Source organism: Ursus maritimus, unplaced genomic scaffold, assembly GCF_017311325.1.
Source record: "Ursus maritimus isolate PB19 unplaced genomic scaffold, ASM1731132v1 scaffold_11, whole genome shotgun sequence".
Classification (NCBI taxonomy): domain Eukaryota; kingdom Metazoa; phylum Chordata; class Mammalia; order Carnivora; family Ursidae; genus Ursus; species Ursus maritimus.
The window spans coordinates 13254387-13276976 of NW_024423453.1; the positions used below are offsets into that span (position 1 = coordinate 13254387).

The window sequence follows — 22590 nt, forward strand, 5'->3', positions numbered from 1 at the left end:
ATAAATCTATTGACACAACCAATCTCTTCTCAAGAGGCTTGTCCTGAGAAGTCGTTGTTTCTTCTGTTTTCTTCTTACTGAAACTTTGTATGTCTATGTTCCTCTCTCTTCAGCCTGTTGGACAACTTTTTTCTTCTTTGTCTTCATCTATTGTCCTAGCATTATAATGGTATACAAAATGGTGCAATATTTAAAAAACAAAAACACACTTTTTTTTTAAAAGATTTTATTTATTTATTTGACAGAGATAGAGACAGCCAGCGAGAGAGGGAACACAAACAGGGGGAGTGGGAGAGGAAGAAGCAGGCTCATAGCGGAGGAGCCTGATGTGGGGCTCGATCCCATTACGCCGGGATCACGCCCTGAGCCGAAGGCAGACGCCTAACCGCTGTGCCACCCAGGCGCCCCCCAAAACACACCTTAACATCAGCTTTGAGACTCCACTATAAAGGGATGCTTTCAATTCAAAGTATCAATTGTTAAATAAAACAAGTGTGGTGCCCTTAGTAATATACAGAGAATTCTTATGGCGGGGGATGCTTGTAAATTAAATATAGTCTCAAATTTGGGATGTTGGTCTCCTGAGGAAGGTTCTGGTAGGATAGTTGAAGCTATTTAGGCCGAGCCCACAGAAAGTGGAACAGCTGGCCACCCGATTGCCGAGGCCACCCCAATTCACGCCTGCAACAGTTGGGGCTCTGATAGAACCTGGCTGACCTCGGAAGGCGCTGCGGACAGCTGTTCTTATCCCTCCTTCCCAACACTGTCCCAGGACAAAGGGTCAGCAACCTGGTCTTTTTAGAGTAATTGATCCCCTTGCCTGAGAAGCATGAGCAGTTTCCAAAAACAGAGTGAACCCTCTCTCTGAACAGAGCAAACTCCCAGTTCACAGAGCAAGGGATGAAAAACAATTCTCAGAAGCTGAGTGAATGATGTAGGGAGGAACCTAGAATCCCAGCTGCCTTTCAAACCCAGGGAATTTTTGTGGGTTTTCTGGTGTGCCTCTAGAATCTTTCTGAGTCAGAAGTAGAAGTTGGGACTAATCTTGAAGAGGAAAAAAAAAAAATCAAAACAAGCTGAGAGGCCGAAAATTTTACCTGAATCCAAAGTCGCTTTTGTTTCAAATACATTTAAACTGATTTAGTTCTGTTTTCCTTTTGTACCATTTAATTACATTTTTTTTCTTGGAAAGTGAAAAACAACTAGATCTTTTTCTTGAATTGCATATCCCTCAGTTCTGTTTTCTCCTAACATGTCTCAGGCTGGTAAAAAAATATTCACAAAACCGTCCTCTAGAGCTAAAGATCACCAAAGAATAGTCTGGGCCAATATAAATGAAGTGCTCAGTGTCACACCAATCCTTCCATTGGTAGGGTTTTTTTCCTTTATGTCCCACTCAAGAGTTAGTTGATGGTCTAGCCCACTGACTACTTGTTACTGCTTATCAGATGGTGCCAATAGTAATTCTTCATATAAACCCAAATAAGCTAACTAGATTTTGAATTCTACATTATGAAACAGCCAGCAAAATGTTACAACCCAGAGTGGGTGCTATTATGGAAATAAAAACCAAAGTAAAATAGATCACTTAGAATTTATTTTAATTTTACACTTCAGTTCACCAACTAATAAGGTTTCTTTACATACAGCACTTCAGTTTTAGCCAGCCACCGCCTTCAGAGGTTCTAACACACAGCTTTCCAACTTTTGTTCCCAGAGGGGAATTAAGACCTTCCCTCCCCACCCCCAGCGCCACTGTGGAACTTCTGATTTAGTAGATCTGGGTGGGGTCCAGGGATTTGTTCTTGTAACATACACCCCAGATGATTCTGATGCTAATGGTTGTGAACCACACTTTGTAAAACACTTTTCTAACACACAGAACACTTAGGCCAACCTTATTCTTTAAAACCCATAAATAGTTTTCCAGTTTGTCCAGTCAGGCACAGGCCGACTTGTCAACTGCACCTGCTTTCCACTGTTCTATAGGCCTCCTGAGCGGGCACTGAAGCGCGGATCTTGCCGGCTCCATCTCAAAGGTCCAGGAGATGGCAGCAAACCCTCTTCCCGCTCCGAAAGGGCTTCGCAGGCAGCCGTTCTCAAACTTGTGAATAATTTGCTCTAAACATTCTTTTTCTTTATTTTTTTTTAAATAGAAGAATAAAGAGGGCCTTCAGATGTGATTTTGTCATACCCTCTGCTTCTAATCAAGGCTGAGAATAAATATTTCTAGGAATAGAATGATACAATTTTATCGTCTAGAGAAGGGACTGTACAAGGTTCCTTGGCTGTTTTTTCTTATCTCTGGGGAAAGGAATTGTATGACTTCCCTTGGCTGTAGGGCAATAGCGTCTGTTATCTCCAATCAAAAATGTTCTTACTAATAACTAACTTACATCTCTCTGGCAGTAATCAAAACATTTTTATTTTGGGATCCGGGCTAAAGGAGAATTTTGGAGCACTTTGAATGCTAATCAGCCTTTTAAAAGGAAAACAAATATGATCGTAAAATTTTCAAAACAAAAAAAACAAATCGTGTACTTTAAGGATCACGGGGAAAGATCCCAGTGTTTTCGCTGTGCCTTTCCATTATGATGATCAAATGGTGTGGTAGATTGATAAAATGCAAAATCAGCCAGAGGCTGCTTAAAGACTAGAAGAATGTACAGAACAAAGGGGCAGGTAGACCCACTGAGTAGCAGCTTTGATCCCAACAAGACCATTGTTTTCAGATCTTTGACGCACTAAAGTTTATTTCTAAAACAAAAAGATGGTGACGTCTGGTAGTTCTGTAATATGAGATGAATGTTTGTACATTCACCAGTGGGAGGAGAAGAGACTAACAAGAGATAGGAGAGCTGGATATTTGAGGAACTACGGTGTGGATAAGGGAGTAAATGTGTCTGTTGCTGAAAAAGAAGTGTTAGGAGTAATGAACAGAAGTTACAAGACTGTAAATGTCAGTTTAACTCAAAACTTCAAAATCTTGTGGGGCAGAGATGGAGACGGAATTAACATATATATTAGGCATATAAAATGTGTTACGAGCTTTAATACATGTACTTAACTTAGTTCTCATAGCAACCTTACCTGGAGGAAAATTATCATTTTTTTTAAAAGATTTTATTTATTTATTTGACAGAGATAGAGACAGCCAGTGAGAGAGGGAACACAAGCAGGGGGAGTGGGAGAGGAAGAAGCAGGCTCATAGCGGAGGAGCCTGATGTGGGGCTCGATCCCATAACGCCAGGATCACGCCCTGAGCCGAAGGCAGATGCTTAACTGCTGTGCCACCCAGGCGCCCCGAAAATTATCATTTTTTTAATTGAGAAGGAAAGTGGAGCTCAGAGAAGTAAGAAAATTGCCCTAAGTCACACAGCTAGTCCTAAGGTGGCAGACCCGCCAGCTGACTCCAAGTTCATCTGTTTGCATAGCCTGTGCTCTTTCCCACTGCAATGCCTATCAGGTGTGTTGTAAAAGGAACTCCTGTACCTCATTGAAGCTTGATTGCAGATCTCCAAACCCTTCCACCTCGGAGATTTTATAATTTGCTATATAAATATCTTCTAAAAAAATTGGGCTTTTTATGTTTCATGAGTGTATTTTGGTGTAGTTCAATACCTTTTAAAAAAGCAAGGTCAGTTTAAAACCGGACAAGACAGAATTTGTTCCTTACCCTTCAATTCCAGGATATTTGTAGGAAACTTAAATAATCATTTTTTCTAATGAGACAAAGCAGAGCTTAGGTGAGAATAATTTTTCTTTTCTTTAAGCCATGACTCGAATGATTTGCTTCAGTTCTAGTGTCTGTGAAGTGTGATTAGAATTCCTCCTGACTATTCTTGAAACGTACACAGATACTTCTTGAGAAGGGGGAGTGCTGTGAGGCTCGGAGGGACCTTTAGGCCTCGGGGACCCACCCCCGAGGCACCCTGGCGTAAGGTGAGAAACAGCTGGCAATGCTCTAAAGCAGCATTTCCAGCACCCTTTGCTTATCATTTCACCTGCATCAGGAGATCTCCATCCTTCGTTGTCAAAATGCCCATGGTCCATCAGACAAAATTATGTCAAATATACCATGCACTCACACAGAAAGCAATCTTTTATAGAAAAAAACCATTTAGTATTTATCTTCTTTGCTTTCAGTATTCAACCTCTGTTTTGTTTTCCTTTTGCTTTGTTTTCTAAACTTCTGTAATAGCCTACGTAGCACTGTCAACCATGGTCAAAGTCAAAATCCCGTCTTATGAATGGTGCATCAACATTTAATTATCGGTGTATTGTTAGGGATGCACTGCATTGTCAGACTTCATCTGGTCTCATGTAGACTTCATTTTTTTGCAAAAAAGAAAAAAAAGTACTGATCTAGAGTGAACTTCATTTAGCAACTAGTTACAACATCGAAGTTGCATTTCACCTGGGAATAACTGACCCACAGTGATAAATTGTAAGCGATCGTCCCCCCTGTCCCCACCTCCTTCAGGCCCTTTAAATGAAAGAATTTGGAGATAACTTTCCTCCCAGCGAAAACACACATGAAATCTCTTAGCCTAGGTCATACCCATGTGTGATTCCAGATGGTCGATGATTTGCTGATCTACAGATTAAATTTTGAAAAGAACTTACCTGCATTAGACTCACAACTTCCGAAACAGGCAAGGTTAAGAACAAGGTTGCAACCGCGAAGTCGGCCCATCACTCTCAGAAAGAGTCTCATAGGGGCGCCTGGGTGGCGCAGTCGTTAAGCGTCTGCCTTTGGCTCAGGGCATGATCCCAGCGTTCTGGGATCACGCCCCACATCAGGCTCTTCTGCTAGGAGCCTGCTCCTTCCTCTCCCACTCCCCCTGCTTGTGTTCCCTCTCTTGCTGGCTGTCTCTGTCAAATAAATAAATAAAATCTTTAAAAAAAAATGTTTAAGAATAGATGAGAGCAAAGCTGAGAGGAACTTTTCAATGGGTGTAGCTTAGGAATCTTTTTACAAAGAGATAAGCTCTAAACATTTCTTTTTCCATCCCTTCCCCAGAGTTTTTTAAATTTTTTGTTTGTTTGTTTTAATGGATAGTCGCTTAAGAACTTCAGACAGACATATTATGGAAGGGTCCCTTCTCTCAATCTCAAATGTGTATTTATAAGGACCTAGACATTTTAGTACCTCCAGAAGAATTTATCTTTTATCTTAGGCTCGGATTGTACATCCAGTGTGGCTTTGAGGGTTGATGAAGTGTTTGTAGGTAATTCACAAGGCGTTGTTAATTCACCTGTGTATTTGCATGAATCAATACCGAAAGAGGAAAAAGTTGCTTGGCGATTGATAGTCAAAACTACCTAACATTATATTAATATGAAGGTGAACTTGGGAATGAGGAGTAGTCAGGGGCATGATAAGGAATGAGATCCTTTGAATGAATGTGTGGCCCAAATACTATAGCAAAACTTGCTCTAGTATTAATAAGCAATATTATGTCTAAGAATAGGCCGCGGTTTTGTGAGAACATTAAGAAAGCTATAGCAATAGGAGAGCTGTAATAATAGCTAACAAGACAAGAAAATTACAGCATACTAATGCCTCCTGAGACACCTCCTTGAACCATTAATTGGATTACAGATAAACCCGTGATTAGTATTTTTAAGTGAAGTAAATGCTTCCTATTTTGAAGATATGTTCCTGGGACACTACTGATAAAAGATGTTTCCAAGTTCTCCATTTGTATTTGAAAAGTACACCAACATGACTATCACCATATACTCTGCTTTAATCTGTATTGCCCCCTGAATGGCCTTTTATCTATTCCAGAAAAACAATCATTCCTTTGAAAGCCTCAATTACTTTATGGAAATCCCCGTGTACTATAAAATGAGATGACACACACGGAATTACTACATAAATTCCTCAGACAAGAAAGATGTCATGAAATAAAACTTACCACTTGCACCAGAGAGATGTGGTAAAGCAATTAAGCAAAATTTTTCTTATTCTGCGCTTAAGAAAATAAGTTGTTGGTTACTTCCCGGATGAAGAGTTGTACTTTTTTATTCCTAATTTTAAACATCACTCTGGGGCCATGTTTCTGACTAAGGAAACATAAATATGATTTAGCAGTAAATCTTGAATTTCCCAGGAACAGTAGGTTAAACATTTTCCCCAGGGACCAGGAAATGAATCAAAGGATCTATTTCATAAGCTTAGAAAACGTAATGGACAGAAAAACAGTTACAAAGATCAAATAAGTCATTTTTCTCATACTGTATTTTCCACATCCTTGTGAAATAATATTGTCACACGTTGTGTAGTTGTTGATGTGTCTTTGCCATTACCATTAACCAGGTTTGGTTGGTCAGCTTTTTAATGTGGTTAGGAGTCGTGATAGAAGAATGGCTTAAACATCAACCCTCAAACACATGCCAGAGAGAAATTTGGAGAATGTTATCATGTAAAGGGCCCAATCAAGGTTGTTACATGCTATGCACACATTTCTTAAGAACTCCTTTTCTTAAACTCTTAACTGATGAAATTTCCCTCTGAGAAAATCAAAGCCATTCTACTTGGGAAATGAGTTTGCTTAAGGAATATTATTAGCTCCATGTCAAACAGCAAGCACGTAAGCTGTAAACTATATTGAAAAATCATCTCTCCTCACCCCACTTTTTTCCTAGGGATAAGTGCACATTCATGGTGACTTTTCTTTCTGTGAATGTGGGCAGGAGGAGATGGTTACCTGGATTTGCTTTAGGAAAAGTATCTAGGATATAATGGACAGCTAAAGCTGTATTTGGATAGTGAAATACATTTTAAGTAGGCTTTACAGTGTAGGTAATAATTTTATGCTACTAATGATGAGTCTCCTTTCTTAAGTGCTTACTACATGCCAGACACTGACAGTTTTCTTTACAGAAGTTACCCAAAAGGTCACCAATTCATTTATTTCATAAGGATCATCAGCCTTTGTTTATTGTGAAAGTTCCTTTTTTTTCTCTATAGAAACTAATGAAAGCTGAACTTTCGATATGTTATTCATTTTTTTCTAAGGTGGGAATCCATATGACTTTTACTGCTTGAATCTTCTGAGAAGATAGAACTTCTCTTCAAAAAATATTTTGAAATGTGTTTAAAAGATTTTGTTTTTATGTTCAAGCCAATTAAAGTAGACTTATTTAAGGCTCCCCCCCAGAAATATAAAAAATTAAAATGCCAATTCCAGCTTTTTAAATAGAACACAGTATATCAATAGGAGTGTTTTCATAGGCTATAATTTTTAGAATGGCATACTTTTTTGAGGATAAAGGGAGGTGAGACGGCAAAACGTTGCTGTGTAGTTAATTTCTTTTCACTAATAGATTTAGCGCCTTAAAATTATTTAGATACAATTTCATTACCTATGACTTTAAATTTTAAATTTCCCTGTACAGACACATACCAGCTGTGAGACCGAGGGTACATTACCTTGTACCTAGGGTACATTTGCATGCCTCAGTTTCCTGATTTGCAAGATTGGGATTATAGGGTTGTTGAGAGGATTCAATGAATTAATGGGAAAACTTGCTTCGTACTGTGATTAGTACATAGTAAAAATTCTATACATTTTGGGTCTCGCTATCATTGCTATCTAAGATGAAAGGGGCCGCAGAAGTACATGCACAGATTCCTCCTTAACATTTTCATTCTTTTATAACAGAGGGTTAAGAAAGATCAAGCAGCTGTCCCCCCGAGCCTAGCAGAGGTGAGGTCAGTGCGTGTTTCTGGCCAGCTCCGCCGCCTGCGTTCTGACCGGTGGAAAGACGTGGCTGGCGCAGCGGTATCGCAGGCGTGTGGTGCTAATGCCACTTCAAAGGCAAGGCTCCCTCTATTTTTAGCCTGGGTCGGCAGCCTGCCTATGCAGTTGCCTCTTGAACAGAAGGTTCTGCCAGGTCTCTGACACCTTCTAAGACCTCACAGGCTCTTCTCACAAAAACAAGAATAATCGCCATGTGTTGTGCTGGGGGGCACTCGATTTCTAAACGAAATCTCTCCTCTCCTCCTAATCTTGAAACTGTAGCTGGCATTATTACCATTTTACAACCAAGGAAAGTATGGCTGGAGAGGTGGGAGCATCCGGGTAACAAGAGGCCAAGGCAGGACTCCCGGGTCAGCGTCACAGCCAAGTTACCCGAGTTCACATTCTTTCCAGTCTATCACGCTTGCTTCCATTGTCGCTTATAACCCTTAGTCTTTCTCACGAAGGGATTTCCTTCAAACATAAAATAAACTTTTAAAATGTGTATTGTTTTAGAACCCAAATTTAATCTAAAAGTTAATCTAAAGTGAATAAAGATGAATCGTCAATGGCAGAGCCAAGACCAGAAGCACTAGCTACAAGATGGTATCTCTTTTTCTGATGTCCGACTATGTTTATTTTCTTTCTCTAAGCAATGTATGGTTACTTGACTAGTTTTCTAGTCAATAATACGACGTATTAGTCCTGATTGTCTGCAGATGAGCAGCATAATGCTGCAGATTTCTGTCTGAGGAAATGGGCACTCTCTTCCATTTTGTGAATAAGAGAGTGCCACACCAGAATTTCCCAAAGCCCCGCTGGTGAAGAAAATTTAAGATTCACTTTAGGAAGGCAGATCACAGAAAATATGAGATAGAGACTGTTTTATTAAGAGACTAGAACAAAAATGACCTTAAAATGCTCATTCCTTGACGTCAAGCTTGACTGTGAATCACCTCAAAGGAGCATTTATCCTACATTTAAAGATGTCTAGATAGAGGAGTTCTACATCTCCATGGAGAAATCGCTTTCCTGCTAACATGCTTCCCTACCAGGAAAATTAATCCAAGACTCATGAAAATGGGAGTGCCCCTAAGACATTGGTTAGTAGAAAATGCCATTTCCTACACCTGCTTGTGATCTCACAATAAATGGTAAGTAAACTTTCAGTTTTCCCTTATGCAATTTTTTAAAAAGATGTATTTTTTTTAGAGAGAGAGCAGTGGGAAGGGGCAGAGGGAAGAGGGAGAACGATCCAGGCAGGCTCTGCGCTGAGCACGGAGCCTGAGGCAGGGCTCAATCTCAGGACCCCGAGATCCGACCTGAGCCGAAATCAAGAGTCAGGCTCTTAATGGACTGCGCCACCGAGGTGCCCCTCCCTTCTGCAATTCTAACTAGTCCCAATGTCCATTATCTTTTTCTTCTTAGGTCTTTTTTTTTTTTTTAACTCTTGCAAATATATTTTAGACTCTCTTTAGGATTCATGCATAAAATTTTAGGACTTATCTCATTTGGAGAGTCAAACAGCTTAAAACCCTCACATTTGCACTGACCTAAAATGCAAATGATTGTACTTGCACATTAAAATCTTCTACCTGTTTAGGAAGATTGATTTGTTTGTAAATATTGATTCATCCTCTTTGTTTTGGCAAACCTGGCTTGGTGAGCATACTGGTGTGTGTATAGCGAGGGTGGGGGATGAGTCTATTTGTAGCAGAGCCCCTCACCACAGCTAAGTGTTATGAGAAGGGCTATATCTTGAGGCATAACGAAAAATTTTGGTGAAGCTAACCAAGTTTCCTGGTTATAGAATTCTGATATAGAAATTACTCATTCATCCAACAAATATTTACTAAGTGTCTACTTGCCAGGAACTGTTTTCAGTCTAGGGATTTCTTAATGAATAAAACAGAATGCAACAATAACCCTTACTCTTACATGGAGCGAAATTCTAGTGGGAAGAAGCTCATAAACAAAATAAATAAAATATTTATTATGTTAAATAGACATAAGCCTAAAGGCAGAAATAAAACAGGGAAGGGGATAGGGAATTTTGAGAGAGAAAGAGGGAGATACGGACAGACAGGAGTCAAATAGTGATCATATGATATTTGAATAAGGCCTGAAGGAAAAGAAACAGGAGTCATGCTGATATCTAGAGTACTGTGTTCCGGGCAGAAGGGTCAGCAGGTGTAAAGGTCCTGAGGCATGAGTGTGTTTGGTGTGTTCACAAATAGCAGAGGCTGGTATGGCTAGATCCAAGTGAGAGGGAAAGAGCAGGAGATGAAATCAGAGATTAAGGAGGAGTGGGTGAGCAGATTTTACAGGGCCTTGTGGGTCAATGAAAGGACTTTGATTTTCCTTTTTTGAAATGAGAAGCCACGAGAGGATTTTAAACAGAGGACTAAGTAACATAATCTGAATTAGGTTTTAACAGGGTAATTTTAGCTGCCATTTGAGAACAGACTAGATAAGCAAGGGTGGAACCAGGGAAACCAATTAGGAGACGTAGCAATAATCCAGGCAAGATTATGCTGCTTTAGTTTAGGACGGTAGCAGCAGAGGCATGGGAAATGATTGCAGACTGGATGTATTTTAAAGTCCGCGCTGACAGATAGGTGTAGAGTGTAAGGGACAGGGAAGAGTCAGCAGTGACTCTTAAGATTTTGACCTGAGCACATGGGAAGCTGGAGAATGCCTGGTGCTTCCTTCCATTCATGTGCCCCTTCATAGCCCTCTGCTTTGTAGACATTCTTATAAATGACTTAAAAGGCAAATGAAATGTCATTTATTTCTGTTTGCCTCTACTGGAATCTGCTGATGATAAAGTATGTTTGTGATGAATATTTACTGATTATGTGTTTAAGAGAGAAAGTTGTTGAAGGAGTTGAAATATCATTTGTCAGTTGGAGACATTTCCTCTACTATGGCATATTTAAGCAGGAATTCAGTTAAGAGAAAGTTTTTGGCTTTCAAGGTTTGTGGTCTGAGATAGTTTAAACTTCCGAATATATCCTATTAAACTTCTTTGGCTTCTGTAGCTATTTGCATTGCTTTAGAATTAATTCACTTCATTGTCCTATGTAAACCTCAGACTACACTTCCTTTTTAAATGTCAAGTATTTCCTGCCGGTTAAATTGGTTACCCAGACAGTCTAATAAGGAAGCTAACCAAGCTGCCTCATGAACTGCTTTATGTGGATAAATCTGCATTGAATTGACATGAAAAGTTGGTTATGCTAAGCTGAGAAAGGCCCTCAGCTCCTCTGAGCTTTTCAGCTGACTTGAGCGCAGAGCCCCAGGTGTGTCTCACCATCATATAAAAGGAGCACATCTAAATGTGAGGTATTCCCTACACCCTTCCACCTACCTGTTCTTGTGACAAACGGCAAGATGGCAACAGTAATTAATCCAAACTTAATCAAAATTTAAATGATTCTTTCCAAAATTTCTAAGATCTCATTTCATTTAGCTTGCTTGGATTTGAATCTTTTTTTAAAAAGACGTTTTCTCAAAACGATTTTATTATAAGCATAGTCTAATACTTGACTAAAAAACTCTGGTGTGAAACTGTGTGGGTCCAACTTCCCCACTCCAGTACTTACTAGCTTTCTACCCTTAGGGAAGTTCCTTACCGTCTTATTGATTGATTGATTGATGTTACTTACCTTCTTTAAGTCTCACTGTCCTTGTCCTTGTCCTTGAAAATAGGAATAATTATAGGGCCTACTTCGTGGGCTTGTTTTGAGGATTATATGAAATGCTTTATGTAAGGCAATTAGTAGCCACCTCTTGGCACACTGTAGGAGCTGTTAGTGTGGCTATTATTAAAGGTAGAGGTAGGAAAACGCCTCCCTCGTGTGAAGCCACGTGATTTGTGAGTTCTGTGGGAATCTTTGCAGGTGATTTGTGAGTTCTGTGGGAATCTTTGCAGCCTTTGCTGTAGGCATTATATTGGACTGGCTAAAGATTAGCAGGTACTTTCCTGCATTGAACCCTTAAAGGACACACTACTCTAAATATACACAGTCCGAACGTTCTACATGCAATATGAACTGTGCCATCTGCACGATGACAAGGTCCCTCGGTCAGTTTGAACATTGTCTTCGTTGGTTCGTCTTCGGTGTTTGTGTTTATGTATATACGTCTACTTAAGAGGGTCAAGGTAGTATGTCTGCGTTAGCCCCACCTAACATACTGAAGAAGAAGATGCAGAAGAGAGAATGACCACCATAGATGTTATTTCTCCTTAGTTTGAAAATGAGGGATAGCGATAGGATAGTGAAGGTGTCCAAAAAAGGTGGAAGCAATGAGGAATATGTGAAGAAAAGGTATATAGAAGTGGAAGCAGGAGTATTTTATGTTACTAGGATCACGGGGTTAAAAGTTAGGGGAGGCAAAATTTGGTTTAGTGTAAGGAGGAAGTTCTCAACAGTTAAAGCCTAACGATTGACCAAGATGCCCTGAAAACAAGTGAGCCCCCTTCTCTAGAGCAAGCCCTGAGTGAAGTATAAGGTTTCACCTCTTAGGACTATTTGAATTTCTTGAAATTAATCATTAGAAAATTTTCTTCATTCAATTTTTAGCCTATATTTCATTGTTAAAAGAAAAATGAGAGAAAGGCCTTAGTGGTCTACTGAAAATGGTAATGTTACATGACAGGACATTAAAGTGAAAGTTCCCCCGAGGCCCTCAGATATCAGAGATGCTGCACACTAATGTCTGATTTCAGACGAAATTGCAGACTCTACAAAGAACACATCAGGGAGCCACTCCTGTTGGAACCCCGCCCCCCCAGCAGGTCTAGGTTATTAAAAGGGATCAGAGGATGGAAAGGAGAAAGGATTTCTTGAGGAAGATTTCTGGATCCCATAGATCATGGGGTGTGGGTTTAGAGTAGGTGGAGGTGAGGGGCTCCTATATCCTCACCTCCACCCCTGTGAGAGAAGAATTTCAAAGTAGCTTCTTAGAGGGACACCTGGGTGGCTCAGTCACTTCAGTGTCTGATTCTTGACATTGGCTCAGGTCATGATCTCAGAGTTGTGAGATCGAACCCCACGTCGAGCTCTGTGCTGGGTGTGGAGTCTGCTTAAGATTCTCTCTCTCGCCCTCTGCCCCTCCCCCTGCTTGTACTCTCTCTCTCTGTCTGAAAAAAAATTTTTTTTTTTTAAAGTAGCTTCTTAGAGAGCTTGATATGAGATGTCTGCATGAGGATGGACAGGAGGGCAGAGCGGACTGGGGTCCAACACTCTCCCAAGAAATTTGGAAGTTGAGACATGGGCTGACAAATTGTTTTGGCAAAGAACCAGGATATGGGCTGCTGTAGTCCCAAAGGCAAATATGTGTGTTCCCCATGGACCACAGCAGGTCAGGAGCAAAGGAGAGCTGGGAAGTGTTGTCTTGAGGCCTCTTCAAATAACCCCTTTCGTAGCTTCAGCTTCCTTGGGGGTGCAGAATGAGTCACAAGTTACCCGTTAAAATAGGGATGACTTGGCATGATTTGAAGACTACAAGCAAAATATCCCCAGTGATAGGAATCTTCAAAGATCCCGTGGAAGTTTCCTTATCTGGGCCTACCTGGCTCTGAGAGTAAAAAGCCAGAATATGATGTTACCAAATGAAGTAAAAATTCCCCTCAGGCTCTTTTTCTCTTCTCCATTCTTGTACTCTAAGCCCAGGGAGCCAGAAGTCCAAGTTAGCAAGCTGAGGGAAGAGAGGAAAGAAATCATGAAGAAGCCAACCACAATGCCTTCCCTGAAGGAAGACGATCTTCCTGAAACAGGCCCCAGGGAGAAGAGATTTAACTCTAAGTTGAGACTGGAATTTGTTACGGCAAGGGATGGAATATTCTATTTTGAAATAAACTGGTTTGGGTAACTGAAAGTGACCACAGGACTATTCCTAGAAGAAAGCAGAGTGCCACAAGACCTGCTAAGTTTTCATGTAGTGACAGTGGAAAAACTTCTTTCATTAAAAAAAAATTAAAGGGTGGCAGGAGACAAAAAGAAAAGCAATTTGATGACACATCAATGTAATGCTAATTTAACATACTGATTACAGTTAAGTGCTCACATATCAAAAATCTAAATTCTTTAGAAAATAATACAACCCATGGTAGAAACAACAACCAAGGATCCAACCCATGTTATGCCAGGATTCTACCGTTAGACATTCAAACTCCAAAATAGAAGAAACACCTCTGTTATTTTCAGGTCCCTTTGGTCATTTCTGGCTCAGATTATATCACATGGCTTCCTTTAGCCGGCCAAGCAGAGAACAGCATGAGCCTTGGGGCGGAGACTGACAGAAGGAAATAGCACCAAAGAACGAGATGTGGAAATTGCTTTGGGGAAATACGTTAAAATTAGGGGTTTGGGTGCAGGCAGGGACCAGAGGCCTGCAGTATTTTGGGCACAAACAGAAACAACACGTACCTAAAGAACTACTTATTTATCCCATATTTGCCTCTCTCATCTCTGACAGTTTGTAAGTTTATGTTCTATTGTTAGCGCTTAAAGGAATATGAGGGCATGTCTGGCAGTCTGAGGAGTGTGTAGGAGAGCAAGTCATTTTGTTCATTGAGGTAATTGCTCTCTTCCTTCACAGCCAGTACTGCTACTATATTTGGCATATTTGTATATTCCACAGGAGATTTTTTTAACTTTGATGCTATTTAAATTTTTTCCTCAGAGAGCCTTACGCTTTCAACATCATACTTCACAGTTCTACTTTTTTGCTCACGTATTCAATTGATTAACATTTATGCCTTAGCTGAAACAAATCTCTAATCTCTTTGTTATTAGAATATCATTCAACAATACTTTTGAGCTAATTTCTGGTAAGCTTCCATTCTTCTGAAGATTTTCAAGCTAAGAAGGGAGGGGGAATGGAAACTAAAATGTTCGCTTTCCTCCAGTGTTCTGGATGCCCTATCAACTGAAGTGTACGCATCCACACTGTACTTAATTCTTCCAAATATATTGATAATTATTTCTTTTTCCAGTTATTAGCCAGTGATGTTAATCACCTGCATGTGTATTCAGGATCACTTCCTGTATTTCTGTAGAGGCTTTGAGCCCTTTATTGACATCTCTTCGAGTCTCTAATGTTTTAAAGACCCGACTAAAACAGGCCCCTGAAGTGCTAGATCTGATCAAAGACCACATAAAGCAGATCTCATTGGAATTTGAAAACTGTCCAAGGACTTTATAGACCAATGTGTCCTCTCTCTTCCATTAGTAAGGACAAAAGGGAGACATAGACATATACTACGGGAGATAAGAGCTGAATATTTCTTTATCATATTGAATGTTAATACTTCTCACAGTGTAGAAAATTCCCTATTGATCCTGTCAAGATAGGTAAAGAGTCTCTAAAGTGACCTTCCATGATGGACTAAGTTACTACTGCAAAGCTAACAACAGTACTATGTTACATGTTTCTTGAGGGCAAGGACTTTATTTAAATCATTTTTGTATTTCCAGATGAGTGTGCCTGGGAAGTATTAGGCGTTCAATAAAATTCTTGTTAAATGAATCAAACCAAAGCATAAATAATGTGAAATGGAAATCAAACCAAAATGGTAACTAAAATTAGGCTTTTCTCCCCTCCGTGATTACTTAGTCCAGAGAACTTATTATTAGATCTAGATTAGGATAAAGAGATTAATGAAAACAAGATCTGTTAAGATTCAACTATTATAACTGATATTTTAATGATAAAAAAGAGAGAGGCAAGATTCAGTATATTGACCCCCTTACTCTTGATATGCAAGCCAAGAATGAACCACCTACCTTCTTTGTGTGTCTAATGAAAAAACAAAAACAAATCATTTGAATCTAAGATAGTTTGTCAAATCCAGGTGTTGGTATTCACTTTAAATTTAAGAACTTGGTTAAGAGAGAAAAGCTGTTGAAACCGTCTCTGAAATGTAGATGCATTTTTAAGCATGGCAATGTTTTTTGTTCCAGAAACACACAACGTTATAATACTTTCAAAGCTGACTCATTTCCCCTAGGTGTACATTTGCTACTTTTTGCCAGAAGTTTGTCTAAGAGAGTTTCATGCAGATGGGTATGTGTGAGGACATAATGTAGGTAACTAGTCCTCAGGGTTTCTGGAATACAGAAGGGGAAAAGGAGAGAGAATACAAGAGCTTTCAGTAAATTATATTTCTGCATACCAAGAAAACAAACATTTCACATACACAGGAGAATGTTGCAGGGACACAAACTCTCAAAGAAGTAAGGAATGTAATACACATAAGAAGCAGCAAATCTCAGATGAAACAAGAAGCAGGAGTGTTTGTCTGAGACATGGGCAATATCTCATGCTTAGGGAATGAAGATCCACATGATCTTCCGCAGCGTATGAATAGATTTTGAGAAGAAAAAGTCCATCCACTCCATCAGATCAGTAACATTAAATATGTCTAAGTAGCTCTTGGATTTTTTTTTTTTTCTATATTCAGTGGACCAAAATAAGATAACAGATTGGAAGTCACTTGGGAAAAGTAATAAGCCCAGTAGCTCATGGTCTGTTTCTGGGGTAGTCAATATGTTTTGTTTATTTTGTACCAGGAAAGCAGGACCTGAATGAGTGTGGGCTGTGAATATAGATATAAATATGTGGAGGGCAGATAAGTAAGGGTGGCTCCCAATGATAACAGAGTCCCAGCAGCGGTGGTTGTGCCCAAGAGAGATGGTAGCGATTGGAGCTATGGGTTCAGAGATGGAGAGCAATAAGAAAATCCTAAGTGAGGACCAAGTCCCAGGCCAGAGCTAATAATACACCAGGTAGAGGCAGCCTGTCTTGGCCTTAGGACTAAGTATTTTGGGGGTTTGATTTTTACAGTGCTCAGTAATGTTGCCAAGATCACTTTGAAATAACAGTCAATCAGCACAAACCAAAATGAATGAGATACACTAACATTTTCATTGTTTTTAGCAGATTGGACACTCCTTCTCTCTTCCTGGAAGACCAGTCCCTCCAGCCATCTCCACAACATCTCCTTGGGTATTCCAGCCTGCTTATAACTACTCTAGCAAACCAACTGAAGAGCTAGAGAAGGCAAACAAGAGACTAACTCCCTGGGAAGCAGCAGCAAAGTCTCCTCTTGGTCTAGTGGATGATGCCTTTAAACCCAGAAACATCCAGGAATCCATTGTGGCAAATGTGGTCTCAGCGGCTAGGAGGAAGGTGCTTCCAGGGCGCTCAGAAGATTGGAATGAGAGACTGTCCTATGTTCCTCAAGCCCAGAAGGCCAATGTGAGCTTATTTGCAAGGCAAGAGTATAATGTTGCATCTTTACCTAATAATAATAATATGTCCACCAACTCCCAATATGGTTCACAGTTACCATATGCATATTATAGGCAGCCTTCCAGAAATGATTCTGAAATAATGTCCATGGAAACTAGGTCTGATTACTGTCTTTCAATAGCTGATTGCAACTACAACCCACACCCAAGGGGATGGAGACGCCAAACATGAATGTTAGAAAAACTGATCATGTGCCATCTACAATAGTAATTTTTAAAATGTTCCTTTGTAGGGTGTTTCACTTTTCCAGTAGGTTTTGACTCACTTTTGGTCTTGGCTTATTCTCAGAAGTCATTTATTTGAGTTTGTGCGTGTGTGTGCGTGTAAGTACACGTGAGTGATCTCTTCCTTGTCTGCTCATGATAGAGAATTTCCTTGAGGAAAAAATTCATTTTCTGCATTGATGTGCTTGCATTTATATATAGTTCATAATCTTAATTCCATTTATTCCATTAATATGAGGTAGTCTAGGCAACTAAACGCTGCTCATTTAAAGTGAAATTAAGTATTTTCTTCTAAGTGTCTTAGTCCAGGAGGGAATTAACAGAATACGATGCTCTAATTGTCATTAGCAGTAAGAGCAAGGAATATAACATGGGAGAAGTTTTCAATGAGAGCATGCCATTGAATGATAATTATATAAAAAAGGATTTCCTTGGTGTTGTTTTAAGCATTTCTCTGAAACATTATCAAAAATCCAATGACATTCAGTTTTTTAGAACTGAAATATAAGTGTTCTCAGAAAGAAAGAAATATTTGACAGAAAGATAATTATACAATCCAGAAGGACTTCTGAGGCAAATTGTGTAATGCATGGGTAATAGAAAGATTTGGGTATAAAATTTATTTTTAATCTATTTAAAGGCAGCAGCCTGAGACAGGAGTAGATTCTGAGTTCAGGTATCCTCGTTTGTCAAATGAGAAGATCAGATTATTTAATCTCTTATATCCTTAACAGTCTTGATATTCTGAGATTTTCTCATTGGTAGAATAGCCTTTGGTGCATTATTCATTTTTGTTGCTCATCATATAAATGCAGGATTAATTTAGGAGTGGGTTAGGTCATCAGTGTCACTACATGTATAATTAAAGGTCCAAAAGGAATTGTTGGGAGACAGGTTTTGTGCTATGTGTTACATGGAGGGAGGGTTGATGTGAAGAAAAATAAAACTGTTAATGGATTTAAGGAAGTGGTAGATGGATGTGTCTGTTATTATGCAACTGTAGGCCATGACCATCTATTTAGTTACAGAAAACAAAGTCATCATTAGGATGTTCAGAGGAAGCTGGACAGCTGCTCGGTCAATTTCATGACCCAGGCCTTATTAGCACGACCATGAGACAATTAAACACCTGCTCCTTACTGCCATACCCACAAAGTAGTCAGTACAAGGAAATTCAAAGCATTTAACATCATAAACAAGAATTGAGAACATTTTAAAATAAAAAATTTTTTTGAGTATTCAAAACATTCTTAGATTTTTAAATGTGACTGTTTTTCTTTTTTTACTCTTTAACTCTTATATTTATCATTATAATGGTGTCTTTCAAAGAATAAAACTTAAAGAAGAAAAAAAATTCCAGGGTCTAAGTGATCCCTTATCTTGGAAGTAAAAGATTAAATATCTGAAGAAATATAGTAAGTTCTCCTATTGATGGACCCAACCAGACACTAATTTGTTTAGTTATAAAGAAAAGATAAATACTTCTAAAGTTATATTGTTAAATTCCCTTAAATTTATATACTGTTAATTCTCTCAAATTATAATTATTGACTCCAAAGACTTCCTATGGAATCTTAAATAATAATGCCTGGTATATTGATCAGTATGTCAGCAAATTCTCAGGAATCCCTACATAAAAGTCTTATTTGCTTCAAACTTTATTATATTGGCTAAATCATTCCAGATGTCAGTGTCTTAAGATAAGGGTCATTTAGCAGGAAAGACTGCCTGACAGGATCAGATCCCATTTTGTTGCTTTCTTTTTTAAATGCTAGAAGTGGTTTCCATTACTACCTAGGATTTAATATACTCCAACTGCAGAAATTGATATATATTAGATTATTTACTAAAACTTTCACTGGACTCAAAATAAAAACACAGACATTGTAAACTTATATATTATTATAACAAAATAGCCATCTCCCTCTTTGCATGTACTAGATCAAAATCATCATTTGTTTGAAGCTATCTGAATTTATTCTAGACATCAAGAGAAAGACAATACATGGCAGGAAAGTTGTACATTTTTCACTCACAAAGAAATGAACATCTCATAGTTTTATTGGAAATTGATGTTTCAAGATATCATTTGCAGATATAATTCCAAAAAGCAGAAGTGCCAATGTCGAATCATCACAAAATGTATTGTTGATACTGAATCTCCAGTTTATTTAAAAACGAGTAAAGTTAGATGTGCTTGTATTCAAGCTAATGTTTGAGACAGACACGCTGAGATCTGATTCCTATACTTAAGAATACCTTATATCTGTGAGATAAAAACAGTATTTTTAGAAGGCTGTTGCTTGTAAATATATACCACATTTGTGAAGACATTTTTCTACTAGTAGCAATCACATAGGTAGATGAGTTCCTGTTTTACCATGGATTAAAAAGCATGCCCTAAAATGTTACAGTATGCCAGTCATAGGGACACTAATTTGTCACCTTTCCTCCTTCTTGAGTTTAAATATCACATCATTGCATGTGCGTGAAGTTTCCGCTATTAAAATGATTCAGATTTTTGTCTAGTATTTTGAGTTTTATAAATGCACGGATTCCAGTCCATTTATTTCTGAATATGTCTCTTTTATGTTTTGGCACTATCACTCACATTGGAAAGGGCCACCCTATTAGGGCTCAAGCATATATATGTATTAATGAAACTTTGGATAAAAGAGTATATCAGGTAGGCTCAGTTATTACAATTAGAGAGGAATTGTAGAAATGTTTATTTTTTAAGAGAAAGTAGATTTTCACATTTGATTTCTGTTCAAAGTAGAAGTATCTACACTGTCCACACTTTTCTACTAAAAATGACTATGTTCTCCTGCTAGTTAGATTGACATTTCTGACTGTGTTTATCCCAAAAGACTGTATTTGAAAGATGAATACTGAAAATCAAAATTGTATTAGTAATAAAAATTAACTTGAAAATCAACTTAAAGAGTGTTTTCATTTTTTCTTATAAAATATTATTTCAAATTAGTTTTCACCCTAAAGAATGGGGATTTGATATACTCCAAGTCCAGAAGTTGATATATATTACTATATATATTATATTTTTAATTATATCGTATACATTACATTATTAATCTTATCTACTACATATTTTTGAATTTTAGCTTCTATAATATTAGCTCCAGACACATCAAAAGAATTTCATGCTGACTGGCGACATTTAACTGTAACACTTAAAAACTTCAGAAAAAACAAAATACAATCAATTTGACACGTAGGTGAAGACGTTTGGGGTCCAAACATAAATTAATATTATTCTTTATTAACTCTTTCCTTCATAGTATATTGGAAATTACTCTTAAGCATAAGAATAGCCAATGGTAATATGACTTGATAACATGTTGGTTGTATTTTGAAGGGCTGGGGACTCACTCAGAGAGTCTATCATGTTTGTGATTCCAAAAATGACTTTGGCTCTTCCTATGTGACAGTGAAACTATCAGCTGGAACGCGAGCTCCCTGGTCAATTGGTATCATACAACACAGCTTTTTGACACTTTTGGGGGGGGGGAGCAAATTCTGAATAGAATGGCTCTTATTGGCATTCTGATAAAAAAAACAAATTTTTTTAAAGGACCAGCACTAGAAACATACTTCAAAAATGAGGACTCTTTTAAAGATTAAAATGACCTAAGATTAGTAACATTATATTGTCTTAAGATGCTAATGTCATAGAAGAATCCCCTTTTCTCTGAGGAATTCCTAGTGCTTAGCAGACTATACATTTCAAAACGTACTTAGAAGTCGGTAATGTCATATCCACAGGGAGCTGACAGACAGTCTGAGGCGAGGGGAGCTCAATTCCCTGGCTCCTCACTGGGAAGAACACAACAGAGCTACTTCAAAACTAGCCAGGCTTCCCCGGGTCTACTTACTACCAAAAGTATTTAGTACAAACTGCTCCCTTTTCCTCAGAGGTTCTGGAAAACAACACAATTTGCGACTTCTCGAATTTAATAGGACAGTATTTTCCACGAAGGGGCATTTCATTATTTATAGCCTTATAAAATGTGACAGTTTATATTTCTAGGAAGGATCTAGCAATCTCTCTATAAAAATCAAGTAATTATAAAAAGGGCATTTAAAGAGGAAATGCCTCCAATGAATCTTGCTGTGGTATTTTTTTCTCTCCAGAGTTGTAGTGAAGATTTGCTATATTGTAACTTCTTTCTCCTTGACTTTTCTGTCACCAGTATTCATGAATTTTCCTCTACTCTGATCTTCCCCAAGAGGAAAAAGCTTCATTCACCACTTCAAGGATTTTAAGATTTGTATTTCCTTTTCTTATGTCAAGTTTTTATTTAAAATTTTAGTTAGTGAATATATATGGTAAAATTGCTTTCAGGTATAGAATTTAGTGATTCATCAACTTACATATAACATCCTTTGCTCATCACATCACTATATTTCTTACTTGAGAGTCTGAAAAGGCTTTATAAAGCGTGACTGCCTTACCATGATGATTTGAATATGTGTGAGGTTTGCCCTAAATTACCAAATAAATTATAATGGGGTATGTTATAAGGACCAAGGGCAGGCTACCCCCAGGATGGGCCGCTTGGGCATGAAGACTATTTTGAGTTAAAAGCAAACAAAACCCGGCAGAATTAGGAAAAGCTCTTTACCTCCTCCTCAACTGCCTAAAAAGAATTTAGGTAGAGGACCCACTCCAGGAAGAGATTGATCACCACAGATAACTGCATTATAATATGAACAAGGGGTGGTAAACAAGGAGGAATTTAGCAAAATCTGTTTGTTAAAACTCCTCTCTATGCCCCATTGTTTCTGTGTGTCCCAGTGAATTTTTATTTACCAAACATTTACTCTTTTTCATCTTCCTGTGAATTTCATTCCTTCCTTTTGAAGTCCAAAACCCCTACCCCCATCTCCTAAGGTAGGAATGACAAAATATTTCATTTTACCTGTCTTTGGAATTTCATGCCTATGTGAATTTCTCTTGTGTATGAAATTAAATTTGATTTTCCCCTGCTAATATGTCTCATGTCATTTTGATTCTTAGCCCAACTAGAAGGGCTTTGAAGGGCAGAGAACATTTCTTCCTCCAAAAACGTAGAAAAAGGCAAAATCTTATCTAAGCTCAAATTGCCTTTGAAGAACCCCTCTACATTACTATGAACATTCAGAAGTAGAGATAGGATTCTCCTTAGCCTTTCTTCAACCCTGCCTTTTCTAGAAAACATTATTTATTTAGACAATTGAGCTATAGGTGTGTTCTGCAGGGATATTTCTTCGACAAGGTATAGTGCACGTGTTGG

The 22590-nt window shown here is 38.4% G+C and overlaps 1 protein-coding gene across 1 annotated transcript in view; it reads left to right on the plus strand.

The window, feature by feature from the left end:
• SYNPO2 (synaptopodin 2) overlaps positions 1-16913 on the plus strand; it is a 163722-nt gene extending 146809 nt beyond the window's left edge. Inside the window, exon 3 of the mRNA XM_008689468.2 lies at positions 16698-16913. Within this exon, the coding sequence (XP_008687690.1) occupies positions 16698-16815 (118 nt within the window). The 3' untranslated portion in view covers positions 16816-16913. The remainder of the gene's footprint in view (positions 1-16697) is intronic.
• Positions 16914-22590: the final 5677 nt, after the last annotated feature.